The sequence below is a fragment of the Brachionichthys hirsutus genome, chromosome 18, assembly GCF_040956055.1.
Source record: "Brachionichthys hirsutus isolate HB-005 chromosome 18, CSIRO-AGI_Bhir_v1, whole genome shotgun sequence".
NCBI lineage: Eukaryota > Metazoa > Chordata > Actinopteri > Lophiiformes > Brachionichthyidae > Brachionichthys > Brachionichthys hirsutus.
Window position 1 is genome coordinate 8,756,594 of NC_090914.1, and position 14,906 is coordinate 8,771,499.

A 14,906-nucleotide genomic window follows, 5' to 3' on the forward strand; every position below is an offset into this window, starting at 1 on the left:
CTGTTCTCCGATTTCTTTCATAGCGATGCTGACGATCGCTTTGGGCTCACAGACTTTGACCATCACGACTCTTCTCTGTTCTTTTAGCAGAGAGTCTGCTCTCTGATGAAGCATCTTCAGGGCGTACCTGTACTGTTTGTCCAACAGGTCGAGTTTCTGCTGGAGGTCCCTTTCCACCTTCTGGTTCAGCACTCTTAGATTTCTTTGTAGCACGTCAGAACTTCTGTAACTTTGATCCATGGAGACTGCAAGCAGAAATGTGTGTTTCAGAGGCGAATTTCTTTCCTTAATTTAGTTGTTTTTTTCTTTTGTAACATAGACGATGTCATTGTCTTACCTGATCGGTGTCCCTGGAGAGTTCTGTTATCCAGGTTTGTTTGCTGCTATGGCTGTAACGTAATATCCTGTAACAGCTGAACAAATTGGACTGAATTGTTGTTCATTGTGTTCTGTCAGTCTGTATGAAGCTTTACTTTTTGAGGCGTTGATTTTGTTGTCTGTCATGAAATGTTTTGATTATAATAATTTTTGTATAATAAATAAAATAGAGCTATGTTTATGAACTTAAAAAGAATATACATATAAATGTTTAATTCCAACGCACATTTTTCATAAAGACATTTGAGTTGAGCAAATAAAGAGCACCTGAAACTAAATATTTCCTTACTTTTTTTTTTCGATCCACTACGCATCTCAGTAAATCCTTTGTTTATTAATAATAATAATAATTATTATTAATTTAAATATTAATTATTTACTTTACTTTAAAATAATTTGGCCACTCTATAGTGATTCGCAATACTTTTTACACGTTTACATTTTATTTCCTGCGTATCTGACACGCAGTCGAGCGCGTTTCAAATCGACCCGTGACGTCACACGTCAACTTCCTGATTTTCACTTCCTGCTTCTCTCCTGCGGCTCTGAAGTTTGTGTGCGGTTCACGAAACGACAAATGTAACGATTAGAACCCCCTTACCGACCTGGATTCACGTGGAACTCTTTGATACAGTTAGTGGACATATTCCGGACTCTATGAATCGACCAGAAACAACCATTTTGATTCATCCAGTGCGTAAAATTGAGCTTTCTTCTCACGTATCCCGCTGAAGTTAGCCAAGTTAGTTAGCAGTGAGGCGAGACTCGAGTTCCGTTGAATATTTGACTTAAACATGTGTCCTTTTATAAAGTTCTTTACTAATGGGCTTCAGGGACGGTTATAGTATCGATAACGAGAGATGTCAGAACTTTTCGAATGACTTGCTTCATCCTTATTGTGATCTCTGCTTTATTTACGTCACAGCTTTCAGATCCTGAAACATGGAGGAGCAGAGCGGACCTCAGCGGAAGATGTCGAAAGCAGGAGACAGCCTGTACAAAGTCCTGGGCCTGGAGAGAGGAGCGTCTCCCGAGGAGATAAAGAAGGCGTACAGGTGTGTCGAGGATCATTATTATTGATTTCATTTGTGAACCTGACCCAATAACAAAAATGACTGACTTGTTTCCAGGAAGCAGGCGTTGAGGCATCACCCCGATAAGAACCCAGACAGCCCAGAAGCTGCTGAGAAATTCAAGGAGATCAACAACGCCAACTCGATCCTCAGCGATGAGAACAAACGGAAGATCTACGACGAGTACGGCTCCATGGGCCTCTACGCCGCCGAGCAGTTCGGGGAAGAGGGCGCCAAATACTACTTCCTGATGTCCAAGTGTTGGTTCAAGGTGAGAGACGGCTGACGTGCAAAAATGGAAATGTATTTTAGTTTGCACTCTCGATATTTCTTTCAGCATTTGAGCTTGAAGTTCTGTAAAATGTCGTTTAAATGCATGTTAATTTTGAGGGGGGGTGGGGTTCTCTCATTGCTTTCCCCCCCCCTGCCCAGACTCTGCTGGTGTGCTGCAGCATCGTCACCTGCTGCTGCTGCTGCTTCTGCTGCTGCTGCTGCTGCGGGAAGTGTGCATCTTCCGAGGAAGAGGAGTTTGCTTACATCGACCCCGACGACCTGGAGGCAGAGATCAGACAACAGGACGCAGGTGAGCGGATCGGATTCTCTTCGGCCCGTACAGAAACGAGCTGCTTGCCTATTTATCGTCTCTGGTTTGAGTTTTATCAGCAGGTCTTTGTTTTGAGGGGAAGTTTGGAGATAATGAAAAGGAAAGTCGCCGTATTTGTTTGCTTGGTGTTAAATGTTTGTTTCACAACAGGAGACCATGTAATAATTATTCAACCGAGTCCTAGCAGCACTCCGGGAGAAGTTGTCTCTCCTCCAGGTAAAGTTCACCTGCCCTCAGCTGATTGGCTAACCTGGCAGAACTTGATGCAGCGCTTCCCTGTTCATGTATCGGCAGCTTCCAATGCCGGCATGGCCTGTATCTTCATGCATTAGTGTTTTTACCTGTACTTATACCTGCAGGCTGCACAGAATCTACAGAGCGGTGACTAATACTTCTCTTCGCTTATGCTTGTCTCTGTTAAAATGGAATGAACCTGCATCAGAATTTAATGAACGCTTTCCTGGCCTCATGCTTTTTACTAAGTTCCGCCTTGGCTCCAGAAAGTCTCCCGGATCTGGATCTTAATGTGGATTTGCCTCAGAATCTTATTGCCTCTTCTCCATTCTAAAGGCAAGAGCTCTAAAGCTCTAAGAAAACTGCTGAGAAGCTTTTACAGTTCTGCTGACTAACAAACAAACAGCGCTGAAATGTTTTCTCATCTGTGTGACGTCATCAGAGCAATGAGTGGAATACAGTTGAACTCAGAGGTAAAACAAAAAAAGGCACGGGTGAGAACGTCGCTGAGGAAACGATCACAAATGGAAATCACTAACGATTCATTTGAGATCATTGAAATTCGCTTTTCTCCAAACAAACGACTCTTTTGGTGCTTTTGCTTGGAAACAAATGAAAGTATAAAAACTCAATTAGAGCTTGTTTTTCCACACCTGTAGGTGAGAGTGCGCCGATTGTGATTCAGCCTCAGTCGACTAACGGCACCTCAGGGCCCTGATCCAGACGGGAGCCGGTGGGCGGAGTCCTGCAGCATCCGGACCGCCTCATAAAACCCATCATCGTCGGATCCATCGATCGGCGTCGGCTGAAAACGGGGATAAATTCTGGGTTTAAATCTGTTTGGCAGAAATCTGTTTGTTCAATTATATCTGTGCCATACCCCCCCCCCCCTCCCCCCTCGTGCCATATCTTTTCTTTTTAAATTTCGGCCGGTATCTGAACTGCAGAGACAAAGCCAAGCAGATCATACCTCAGAAATAAATATTTTTCATGTGCACTTTAGTTTCTCAAGTTCGTAAACCCGCCACGATGATCTGAGAACGTGACTTTGATTCAGAAATGTTTTAATGTCGTTTTAGTGGCTCTTTTTTTCTCTGATTATTCCACTTTGTCACGCTAAACAGTCACATATCAGTTCACCTTTCTCAAATGTCAAATATTTTGGAGGCGAATGAGCACGATTCTTCAGCGTTTTGGGAGCGATGGGTGATTCTGACACATTTTATATTATTGATGTATAAACTAGCAAATTTTGGGTGATTGAGTCTTAAATTTTCTGCTTTATTTTTCCTTTCTTTTTTTTGAGATCCATGAACATATCTGTGGAGTTTCTGTGATGATTGATATCGGCATCAATGTGTGAAACCCTCTATTGTACATAATGAAATAGTTTATGTGCAAAATCTTTGTGCCAGTTTTGTATATTTTGAGTGAATTACGAATGAACGTTTTGGTTTTATTATTCTACTTCATTCTTTCTTCCTCAGGTTTTAATTTTTTTTATGTCATAAGAGAAGCTGTACATTTCGTTCCATCTTGACATTCCTGTATTTTATTCTAGTTGCACATCTTTAATGTTGCCAAATTGATCATGATTTGTCTGACCAAATAAAAATGGGTGATACTGGAAGTTGTGTCGTAGTTTTAAACGGCTGCCATTTGCTCCTGTCCTCCGATCTCAAGGTTCACAAAGGACGTTTTCAGGATGCCGATGGAGGGTAAACGCAGCGTTGTGCTGTACGATCATTTGTATTGACTGTTTGCGGCTCTGAGCATCGCCCATATCTGCAGGTGTTCCTCAGGGCGCTCACACATGGAGCCTCAACATGACTCTTTCCTCTGCGCACCTGGCTGCAGGTGATCTCACAGCAGGACCTGGATTAATCTGGGGTCTACTCTGTATGGACTGACCTCCATTAAACTTCCACGCGAGACAGCTTGGAGAATTCCTGTATTTGTGTCCACAGATGAAGACACTGATACACAGACAATCCTGACGGAGGCAACAACGCTCAGAATCACAGTCCAAGTGGAGCGATGAAGAGGCGAGTGCAGGACGAGGCTTCTTCACCTCCAACGTTTCAGTCTAAGCAGTTTAGTGAATGTTGCTCCAGCAAAGGCTTCCTGCAGCTCTGCAGCTATAGAGGCGTCTCATTAGAAAAATGTTTGCACACATTCCTTGAGAAAATATTTATTCAGTCTGTTGCAGTAACATGGTAAAGATTTCATGTCAATAAATCACAGACTTGATCACGATGACAGGCGACAAAGCTTTGGGACGTGTCCCGCCTCCCGGAGACCTGGATTAAGCCGGTTTTTCTGCAACACTGCAGAAAAGTGAAGAAACTTCGCTGGACTCAAAGGAAAGCAAAAACCTGTTGGGAAGACTGGAACCGTGGGGTTTCACCCACATTTGATCCAACATGAAATCATTTTTCTTTGATGCCAGCTTTCAACATCAGTGACAATATAGTTCATCAAAGCGAAAGTTCTAAGGTCGGACGGAGAACTTTCCTCGACGCTTTAGAGACGTATTCATCAGGTCGTAGAGTTAGCATCACAAATACATACAGGCACCCGTTATCTTACCAGAAAGTTCAAAGCGATGGCAGATATTCTGATTTTAATGTACTAAGTCTACCTGATGAGTCAGCACCGACAAGTAGAAAAAACAACAACACTATTTACCACGTGGACGTGATCTGGCCCAGGACAACCATCACAGTTAGGAATGTGCGCGTTAAATTATTCGTACAAGGCATTTTGTAAAGCTCATTTGGTGGCGCCGGGGCGTCCGTCTCTCCAGTAGTTGCTGTAGGCCGTTTGGAACATGTCCTTGCAGGAGATCTTCGCTTTGAGTTTGGAGCAGATGAGGAAGGCGCCGCCCATCTTGCGGTGAAGTGAATACGTCTCCTCGGGAGGCGGCGTGAGACGTTCCGTCAGCATCACGGGGACCAGGGTGTGGATGCGCTCGGTGGTGCTCTGAGTTCCGAAGTCGAAGGGCTCGGAAGAGGAGAAGGCCTCCCCGAGGATCATCACTGCGTCCACGTGGGCATTCTCCATCGTCTAAGCAAAGGACACAGCGGTTAGTCGGCATCAAAGCTCGGCGGCCGCTCTCATTGCACCTTTTAAATAACGATTGTATTTAAATGTTTTCCCTAATGAATAAGACCGACTCTGTGCTCCGGAGACCGTTGGTTGATTATTGTCCTCCGTCTTACCACCGAATGTCATACGGATTGGATTCATTCATAAAATCAGCTCCACAAACGCTCTACCCGTGTCTGATCTAAGGAAAACGAATCGTGGCTCGCAGCCCCCCCCTGAGGGGGCAGCGGGGGGAGAAATAGCATCAAATTGTCTGTAGAAAAAGGAGCGACCTTTGGAGACGGGTCACTAGAGTGGGCTATTAAACGGTCTCCATAGAAACCGCTTCTGGCTGAACATCATGGTTCGAGACGCTACCTTGGACTCGTATCCTGTGAGGAACCCCATGTCTCTGGATCGCTGCAGGACATCGTCTCTGCTCCGATCGGCAGCGGAACGAATAATCTGGAGAAAGAAGCAACGACATCAACCCTCGTCTCAGGATGAAAGGAAAGAAGCGCGATTCACCTCCGTTCCAAATCATCCGGCAATACTTTAACAGTAAAGGAACAGAAATCAGTTTGATGTGTGTTTAAAATCAAATAGACTCGTCGAAGCCCCACTTTGCACTCCTGCAGCTTCTCACCTCAATGTAGAGGTCGGTGAAACTTTCATCAAATCCTCGCGTCCCTCCAAAATCCAGCAGCGCAACCTGAGGAAAAAGACGCCTCTGAGAAAAGGAAGTGCGTCTAATACGACGACGGACAGCGTGGATGAGACGCAAACCGACCTTGTGAGCTTCGGGATCATAGAAGAAGTTGGACCAGTTTGGATCGGTCTGCATGTATCTGAACTCAAACAGCTCCCTCAGGCACAACTGCAAGATCTGCTCGCAAATCTGGCACAAGCAAAGAACGACAAAAACTAAGATCCGAGGAGGAAGAGTAACCTGCGGGACGCCGCGTCTTTAAGAAAGGTGGCATAAATCTGCTTTTACAAGGCCGAACCGCTTCGTCTAAGGCGGTGCTCGTACCTCGTTCCTGAGCTCCTGAGAGAGGTCGGCGGCCCGGTCCAGAGGGAAACCCGGCACCAGTGTCGTGGTGAGGACGTGCTGGCTGCTCAGCTCGTCAATCACGTCAGGCACGTAGAAGAAGGGGTGATCCTTCAGCAGCTCTCTGCCGCACAAGCAACAGGTCAAAAGAAACGTGAGACAGAAGACGCAGAACAAAGCGTCATCGGACGACTCTGGTTAGCTCGATAGCCGAGAGCAGACGCCAACATCTGGATTACGCAATCTGCAAGCGTCATTCGTGTCTGGGCCAACTGTTCTGCAACTAAAAGCTGGAAACACGAGGTTAACTCGTTTTTAAACCCGATTTCTACACAAGAACAAACTCATTTTAAGTGACAAAAAATCCTCTCGCTGCATTAGCGCCAAGCATTTTTCCTCTTTTCCTGCACGCCGACTCGGCTTTTGCAACAATCGTCAACAACTCACTGGAATTTTCGGGCACATTTGGCCTCTCTTATGTAATCGCACTCCAGCGCCAGCTCGCGGCTCATGACCTCGATGAGGTGCTCGGGAAACAGCCCTGCAAAAAAAGAAAAGATAGGTGGTAAATGTTAAGAGGCTGAAAATCATGACATTCAGGTTGCTGGTGGAGACCGCTTGGATAAAAGTCACCTTTAGGCAGGGTGTTGGTCAAACTCAGAGCAGTCATGATATTATGCACGTCGCTGTCGATACTCTGGGAGACTCCGGGGTACTGAAAGAAACACGTGATTATGGGATGTTTAAAAATGTGCAGCGTTTTGCGATTCCTGCGTTTAAATTCCGACCTGGATCTTCATGGCGACCTCTCTGCCGTCCGTCAGCCGGGCTAAATGCACCTGGCCGATGGACGCCGCTGCAAACGGCTTCTCCTCGAAGTACTCCAGCTTGTCTCTCCAGTTCGGGCCGAGGTCGCTGCCGACGGCTTTCTGCACAGAGGACAGAAGCCGTCTCGCGTCCGAGCTCGGTTTCGCCGGCCTTCGCGTTACCGTAGCGCCTTACCATCATCTGCTTCGAGGGCATGAAGTCCGCGCTCTGTCGAACACGCTCAAAGATTTTAGCCAGCTGTGGGTTAATGATTGAGTCGTCTGGGGGGGGGGAGGAAAAATACTCAGTGGACTGGGAGGCGGGGGGGACGAAGAGCGTCCATCACCCGAGGATCTCATTCCCGTTCAGAAAACAACGCTCCAGTCCAGACTGACTGCTCATGGCAAAACACATCTATAAATATTTATGGGACTGCATAAGAGCTTTAGAATGTTTAAATTAGACCCTAAATGACCAAAGTCAACAACAAAGAATCGCAAACCAATAAACTTTACTTGTAGCCATTATCAGTAACACAAAAACAACATTCACCGACGTGACGGATGTGAAGAAGTACCAAATGCTATATTTCTACGTGCACGATGGCGTGCTTGATGAGCTCACCCTGAATACTCAGCATCTGTCCCAGTTTCAGAGCGGCGCCTCGCACTTTGCAGAGAGTCCGGACGATTCTTTCGGCGTTGGCTTCCGACATGAAGGGGCTCGAGCCCAAAACGGATTTCTTATTCCCTGAGAAATACAAAGCGTTTTAAGCTTTCTCTCTCTCCCCCCCACCCCCAAAGCGTGGCATTCAAAGGCATCGTGCAAGCTCAGAAATGTGTTGATCAAACGTTGCATCAATCTGTCCGAATGAAAGACGCGCGTGTTAAACAGAACAACCTGACAAACCCGTTACCCCATCACATCGTCTCTTTCAGAATCTGTATATGGGGCCATGGTGTGAATGTTTCACCCCCCCCCCTCATACAAGAAGAGTGAAAGGTCTCATGCTGTGAAAACAAAGGTGACGCCTCCTCTTCCTCACCTTGCCTCCAGGGCATCAAACTCTTCTTTGCGATTTGAGCGATCGCTCCGATGCCGAGTCCAACCGCCAGACCTGCAAAGAGGAAGTACGGTAAGTAAAAATTGATCATCTTGGAAAGATGAACACTACTTGAAAACAGGTTGTTTTTTTTTACGTTAACCGTTACCGAGGCGGACGTAATAACAACAATCAGTAACGCGAGGAGGCGCCGGTTTCAGTCGGTGTTGAGGAGGAAATGGCTGACACTCCCGACATGTTTTACATTCTCTGGATTCTCAGGAGCGACTCCGGCATTCCCAGCTCTTGTCATTCCAGTCCTTCCCACCGCCTGACCCCAAGGTCATCTTGAGGTCATCACTCCACAACCTCTCCAGGGAATTAACAGTAAAATACCGGAGTCCAAACAGAAGCCAGCTGGGTGTGCAGAACAAATATTCTGAATTATTTAACCTATGCTTGAGATTTTAAACTGCATCTTTTAGGCGTTGTACATGGGCGCGGCCGCGCAGTAACTCCGCCCACATCACTTATATGTAAAAGCCTCTGGATTCTGACCGGGAAACACGCCCACCTCCAAAATTCATCAGCCTTCCCAGTCGTGTGACGGGCACCTTCCTCTCTCTGGCTCTGTCACACAGCTGAAGCGTAAAAAAGAAAAGACTCGGGTGAAAGAACGAAAGGAGCAGCGTGGATCGATACCGCTCAAACCGACGCAACAGCGGATACCACTTGCTTATGCCGCTTAGCGTCTGGCTTCTTGGCGTTCCCTCCTTTATAGGCGCCCGTTGACGTCGGTCGGTTCGCTGTGGAGTCGCCCGGGTTGGACAGCCTCCTCCGTCCACACAGGAGCCGCCTGCTCCAGTCGCCGTGGTTCTTCTGAGTGCCGGGTCGGCCGCCGCCGTTCGCCCGGTCGCCATTCACGCTTCCAAGAACAGAGGTGCTGAAACAAGCCCTCACAGCAGCGCGTCTCTGAGGATGATGATCGCCAGGTCAAAGACACGCTCGGCATTGTGGGAAATTTGTTTTAAGCTGTACTCTATACACGTACCATCAATAGGACACTGATCAATTCTAATTCATATGGGTTGCTATGCTACCTCTTCGCTATCTTTTTTTGCATCGGCATGAATGAAGTCTGTGTGTTTGCCGAAGTGGAAGACAAACACACCGATCCAAGCTCGACATTCCTTTGACAAAAATCCAAGTTGAAATAAAATGTCATCCAAATCTGTTGAGAACTTTTTAAGAAATTTAGCAGACGAACAAAAACAAACACGAAAGCGGAACGATGGGAAAACAAAAAGTGTGAAACCCTCGGTAGCCGGTTGCACGTTTGTGAAACGCTATCCAGCGGCTGAACCTCGCTGATCCGGCAGCGTGACGGAAGTTTACCAGCATCTGGTTCCCGGTGCAGAGAAGGCCGCCTGGTGCTGCGCTGCTGGCCGCCTGCTTCATCCAGGCGAAACTCCTCCAGACCACCATGTTTCCCGTCATGGCGTTAAGACCTGCAGGGATGGGAATGACACGGTCAGAGACATTTCCTTCCAGGATCACCCGATACGTGACGGAATCCATTTTCATCGTCTCCATTCTGCAGGTTTGAGACGGAGACTCCATGAATGATTCTTCCTTCCTCAGACTGAGGTTGATCCACATGTCCCAAATGTTCCAGGTTGGCTTCATGGAGCCACAAATCAGAATCCCAAAACTTACCGTTGTGGTTCTTAACTCTCTGGAGATGGCTTTTCTTGATCTTCTGCGTCAGCAGCAGTGGACGTCAGGAAAAACCACCAGGAAAACACGCCTAAAACGAAAAAAAAACTTTAAGGCTCTGTTTACTTAGGTTTATAAACAACAAGCTCTGATGAGTCTCTTCTGAATCATGATATTCAGCGGTTTGAATCATTTCCAGAGCGCAGTATTCAGTGGAAGTTGCATTTTATGAACTACCTGTCCCAAGGCCCCGTTTAAACTGCTCTCGCGTGTTTTAGTTTTTGCAAACATCCAATCAATAACGGGATTTATGCGCGTCATTGTTATTATTATTATTATTATGTTTTGTTCCACTGCATGCAGAAACACAAAGCTGAACAAAGAAGACAATGAAGGCTCACTGAAACAAGCGTGCGCTCACCCACTCTACACCACAAGTCCTGCTGGTCGCGTGCGCGCGGCAAACATGATGAAACGCGAGCCTTCCCTTTGATCTGGCTTCAATCACGTCGCAATGAACACCTGAGTTCCAGCACGCGGGAGAACCGTCGAAGGACACGCCGACCCCCCCCCCCCCGCGCCCGCGGTGGAGGCTTTAACGAACACCGGCCAATCAGGCGCGGTCCCCCCGCCTACTGCCAACCCATTGGGTCCGACGACCGTCAGTCGCTGCTCGTTAAAACTGCGGCCGATGACGTGGCGCTGAAGGTGGGGGGGGGGGGGGGGGGGGGGGGGGGTCCCCCAAGGTAAACGCGTGGGGCTTTCATGGAAATCCAATTTTTCCCCTCTTTATTTCATTTTCAATTAGATTTTTATTCGCACCAGCATTTACACTTTTACATAAATTGAAATTCTTATTCTTGCATATTTACTATATAAAAAAAAATCAATTTCTAATAAATTGCACATCATGTAATTAAACGCTGCACATGAGGAAAAAAGGGAGGACTGTTTGGAGGCAATATAAATGAAAGTTATGTCAGAGCGCCAGCTAACAAATATAAAGAAAAGCGGTTTTAATGGTGCGTTCAAGTGAAAGGTTTTTCAACTGGAACATTTAATTTTGAACAAAAAAAAAATAACGTGGACACACCTGACATTTTTATTTATTGAAAGCACTTTTCCAAATTCCTTATGTATCCTGAATGCAGTTGAAACAACAGTGACACGTGTCTAAAACTTCAAAGCAGAACATGAATGCAGCAATACTCCATTAAGATGGCTGGGTGTTTTAGACGCAACAAGCACGTGATAAATATGCAACTTCTGTATGTAAATGCTATTCCATCTTTTACTGAAGAGATAATCTACAGAACGAAACAAAGAGCACTGAAACTAATACTGATTTCTGACTCACCTCTCTGATTTTCATTCATTTATATTTCTGAGATTTTGAAGAAGTTCTTGAAATGGATTTTGCATCCTCCTGCTGCTAAACAAAGCACACAAGTGAAAGCCTCCTCAAGGGAACATTAGAGCTGCCAGGGCTGTTGGACACAAGGATTACAATGGATAAGCTGTGTGGAGTAATTTTACTTCATTTATATTACTTAAACAAGTGTCCATCTTCTTCTGCTGTTGCAACCAGGCTTAATCAGGCTCTCATGGCGGATTTCAGCTTTGGAAAGAGCCTGAGAGCATTCTGCGTCGTCACCTCCATCACCGTCTGCAGCGACACTCCTTTGATTTTACTGATGTACTCAGCAGAAATGCAGATGTTTCTGGGCTCGTTTCTCACCTGCAGTCAGGACGCACAAGGAGATGACACGAGTAAAAAATAAGATTTTATCTTTATGCCTCACAAATAAGAGAGATATTGCAAATACTCTCTGACAAATGCAAAAACAAGATGAGTAATAATTCAAATAAAAACAAAAAATCAATTTCTAGATTTATTTTGAGCATATGAAAAAAATACTTGACCTGCTTTTCTGGACCAAGAGCAGGTGAATCTGTTTCTAGACAGATGTTTTCCAATGGCAACTGTTTCACAAGTTTTTGCTTCTTGGTGGAAAACACACAAATACATCAATCATTAACGTTCAATAAGATAAAGTGAACCAATAAAATAAGAGGAAACACACAAGACAGCGTGCCAGTAGCTGTGTAAGCTGAACACGCGCACATCTGAAGGGTAAAAGATATGTTGATAAAATCTCTATTTACACACCTGAACAATTAGTTATAATATATAAATGCATATTTATGTAGGTTAGTTTCACTGAAAGGAAATTTAAAATGGCATTATTCAACATATTCAGGTTCTACCTGTTCACTCCTTATAATGGAAGGTGGGATAGAAAACAAATAGCCAGCCTTCACTCCCTCCATGGCGACAGACGGCTTCCCATCGAAAGCATGGAGCAGGGCTTTTTCAACACCTAGTGGCAAATCAGAGGAACAGCGATTCACGTCTCAAAGCTTGCAGCTTATCTTCAGGTGAACTGAGAATCTAGATCAGGTGTGCAACAGGACAGGTCCAGTGAACAAAGGATGAAATGCTTTGCAAGAAATGTTGGAATATCTACTCTTTCACAACATGCCTCTGTTTGGAACACTTCTCTTGTTATACTTTCTGCCTAGATAAAAAGAAAACATTATTCATGAATTAAAAAAGGGAACAATACAATGCCTATACGAGACAAATGTGGAAACCAATATTTTTATTTCCTTCCTGTTTTTTCTCCAACATTAATCCCTAAAAATAGTACAAGAATAATACTAATAATAAACATGTATAAAAATATAAACTAAAGATGGATTATTAGCGGTCACATACATTACATTGCTGCACTTTATGACATTAACTGAATAAAATAAACTTTTATATTCTACTTTCCACTAGAAAAGTGAATGAAAAAAATGATCCTGTTACATCGGAATGCTTCCGAGTTTGCGTATAGAAACCTCTCTGCAGGGGATGACCTCAAATCCAAACCCTACCTTGCTCCTTCAGGAGGTGGATGGTGGGTCTTCCTGCAGATCTTGAATGAACATTTCTAGAAATAAAAAGTGTTATGGAAATTTCATTAAGTCTTCCATGCTACTGAGATTAATTTAAACCAATAATACAATTATGACATATGATTTTTTAAAGTATTATTATTATTAATGAGAAGGGACAGTTAATCCTGGTTTATAGTTTTATTTTATAGTCACCAGCTTCATTTCAAAAAGAACTGTTTAAAAATTTGTTTTGATGAAAAACTGGCACTAACATAAAATTCAGCTAAACTGACTGTTTTGCTGTAAATGAGAAAGATTTTCTCAAAGGTAAATATGAGGAAAAAGGCAGTCACAAAGTGACTTGTGAAGCCTAAACTCATATACTAATAGACTACCAGTAGAGGTCATGCGTTCTCCTCTACAGTATGACTCACAGTGGGAGATCCAGTTCTTTGGCGATCTGTGCCTGGCGAATGAAGACCTTCCTCTGGTTCTCTTTGCCATCATCGCTGCTGACATATCGTGGTGTAAAATCCAAACCAACCTAAGGTAACAGAAAAAAGAGTTTTATATACCGGTATCTTGTCCGTATCACCTTCTTCCAAATCCCTCTGTCTCCAGTATCCTCCTTCCTCCCTAGTCTTATTCTTCTCATGTGTATGCATATATATATATATATATATATATATATATATATATATACACACATCAAACACACATACTTAAATTATTACCTCTCCAATGGCAACAAGGTGGTCTTTGTATTTCTCTATTATGGGTAGAGCAGCATCTAGATCCTATAAAAAAATACATGATATCACAACTTCAGAAATTTGCCAATGTTACAAAAACTCAAATATATATATATATATAAATGGATGGAAATGTGAGGTCCATTGACAGCCAATAGTTGAATGGTTACGTTCCATAAATTAACATTTATTTTGTGTCCAAAAGCTTATTAATAAAAACATCACTTTTATTTTCTTTAAATCGTTCACTAGTACTTTGTGTTAATATAAAAAAAGACCTATTTTGGGGTAAACCAACCCATGACACTGACAAACCTGAAGAGACGCTCCTCTCTGTGTCTCCGGGGACACACGTTGAACAGGATGAACTCCCAGGCAAGGAAAAATAAAACCTCGAAACCTGGAGCAAAGTAGAAATATTAGTAAGGAGAGAAAAAAGACATTTATTTTCAGATAAAACTGTTTCAAGTACCTTTGTGACAACTCAATAATCTTTTGAAATTCTCCAGCATGCTCTGCAACGGCTAATAACGCCAACAAGCCAGCCTTGAAACAAAGCGAGAATAAGTTAGTTCAAGCCATAATAAACACTCAGGATAATATTAGTTAGCTGACATGATTCACCTGTTTTGAATTATCAATAACGTCGTCAATGTCCTAACAGCGAAAAGATGAATACAAATAAAAAAAGTTAACAACTTATACTTACACTTAAGGGATAAAATATTCAGTAATATAGTTAAAGTAACGCTCATACCTTGTCAAAATCTCCAGCGGAGATATGACAGTGACAGTCAACAAAACCATGCATGGGGTCAAAAGCAAAATATTATACTTCCGCTATGGAGGAGGGGGTCACGCATGCGCAGAGAGCACGTGGCGAAGGCGGAAGCGCTCCGTGGGAAGCCGGCGCTGTTAGGAATGTAAAGGGTTTTGTTTCAATGGTGAGAGCTAACAAAACAACCCCAGACGCTCCTCCGCCTTTATGATTAATATTATGTCATTTACATCGTAATGCCACCAGGTCTCCCCATCTTTTATCTGAGATAGAAAGGGGTTTGTTTACGTTTGTCTTTTTGTAGGCGTGGACTTCCGCAAACAGAGGCTTTCGTATCCTCATCGGAGCGCGAAGTAAACACCTCGGCGTCGCCCGCGAAGGCGGAGCTTCATTAAATTCCATTGTTGAGGCGACCGCGGCGCACTGCAGTACTTCCTT

The 14,906-nt window shown here is 44.2% G+C and overlaps 3 protein-coding genes across 5 annotated transcripts; 1 reads left to right on the forward strand and 2 right to left on the reverse strand.

Annotated features, from left to right (window-relative positions):
- The first annotated feature begins 934 nt into the window (after positions 1-934).
- Positions 935-3,909, forward strand: dnajc5gb (DnaJ (Hsp40) homolog, subfamily C, member 5 gamma b). 2 transcript variants are annotated; one of them, XM_068751556.1, is made up of 6 exons: positions 935-1,071; positions 1,304-1,433; positions 1,509-1,722; positions 1,884-2,034; positions 2,206-2,271; positions 2,949-3,909. In XM_068751556.1, the coding sequence occupies exons 2-6, from the start codon at positions 1,321-1,323 to the stop codon at positions 3,005-3,007; spliced, it is 603 nt and encodes a 200-aa protein (XP_068607657.1). In that variant the 5' UTR covers positions 935-1,071; positions 1,304-1,320; the 3' UTR covers positions 3,008-3,909. The 2 variants fall into 2 exon arrangements, with proteins under 2 accessions (XP_068607657.1, XP_068607658.1); XM_068751557.1 differs by lacking the exon at positions 2,206-2,271.
- A 1,152-nt stretch (positions 3,910-5,061) lies between these two features.
- On the reverse strand, positions 5,062-9,784 carry coq8ab (coenzyme Q8A, genome duplicate b). The gene is given in 14 exon segments (XM_068751555.1): positions 5,062-5,355; positions 5,755-5,841; positions 6,023-6,088; positions 6,167-6,274; positions 6,410-6,551; positions 6,875-6,968; positions 7,061-7,142; positions 7,216-7,356; positions 7,430-7,515; positions 7,859-7,984; positions 8,280-8,351; positions 8,851-8,917; positions 9,006-9,280; positions 9,632-9,784. Coding segments are annotated over 14 exon segments (1,782 nt in total). The 5' UTR covers positions 9,774-9,784.
- Positions 9,785-11,024: 1,240 nt separating this feature from the next.
- On the reverse strand, positions 11,025-14,501 carry LOC137907563 (TatD DNase domain containing 3-like). Of its 2 annotated transcripts, none has more exons than XM_068751914.1 (10): positions 14,448-14,501; positions 14,315-14,347; positions 14,163-14,236; positions 14,006-14,090; positions 13,673-13,735; positions 13,373-13,482; positions 12,936-12,991; positions 12,261-12,373; positions 11,916-11,993; positions 11,025-11,730 (listed from the first exon to the last, which is right to left on the reverse strand). In XM_068751914.1, exons 1-10 carry the CDS (start codon positions 14,499-14,501, stop codon positions 11,587-11,589), a joined length of 810 nt encoding a protein of 269 aa, XP_068608015.1. In that variant the 3' UTR covers positions 11,025-11,586. The 2 variants fall into 2 exon arrangements, with proteins under 2 accessions (XP_068608015.1, XP_068608014.1); XM_068751913.1 differs by having other exon boundaries at positions 11,916-11,996.
- Between the last annotated feature and the right edge of the window lie 405 nt (positions 14,502-14,906).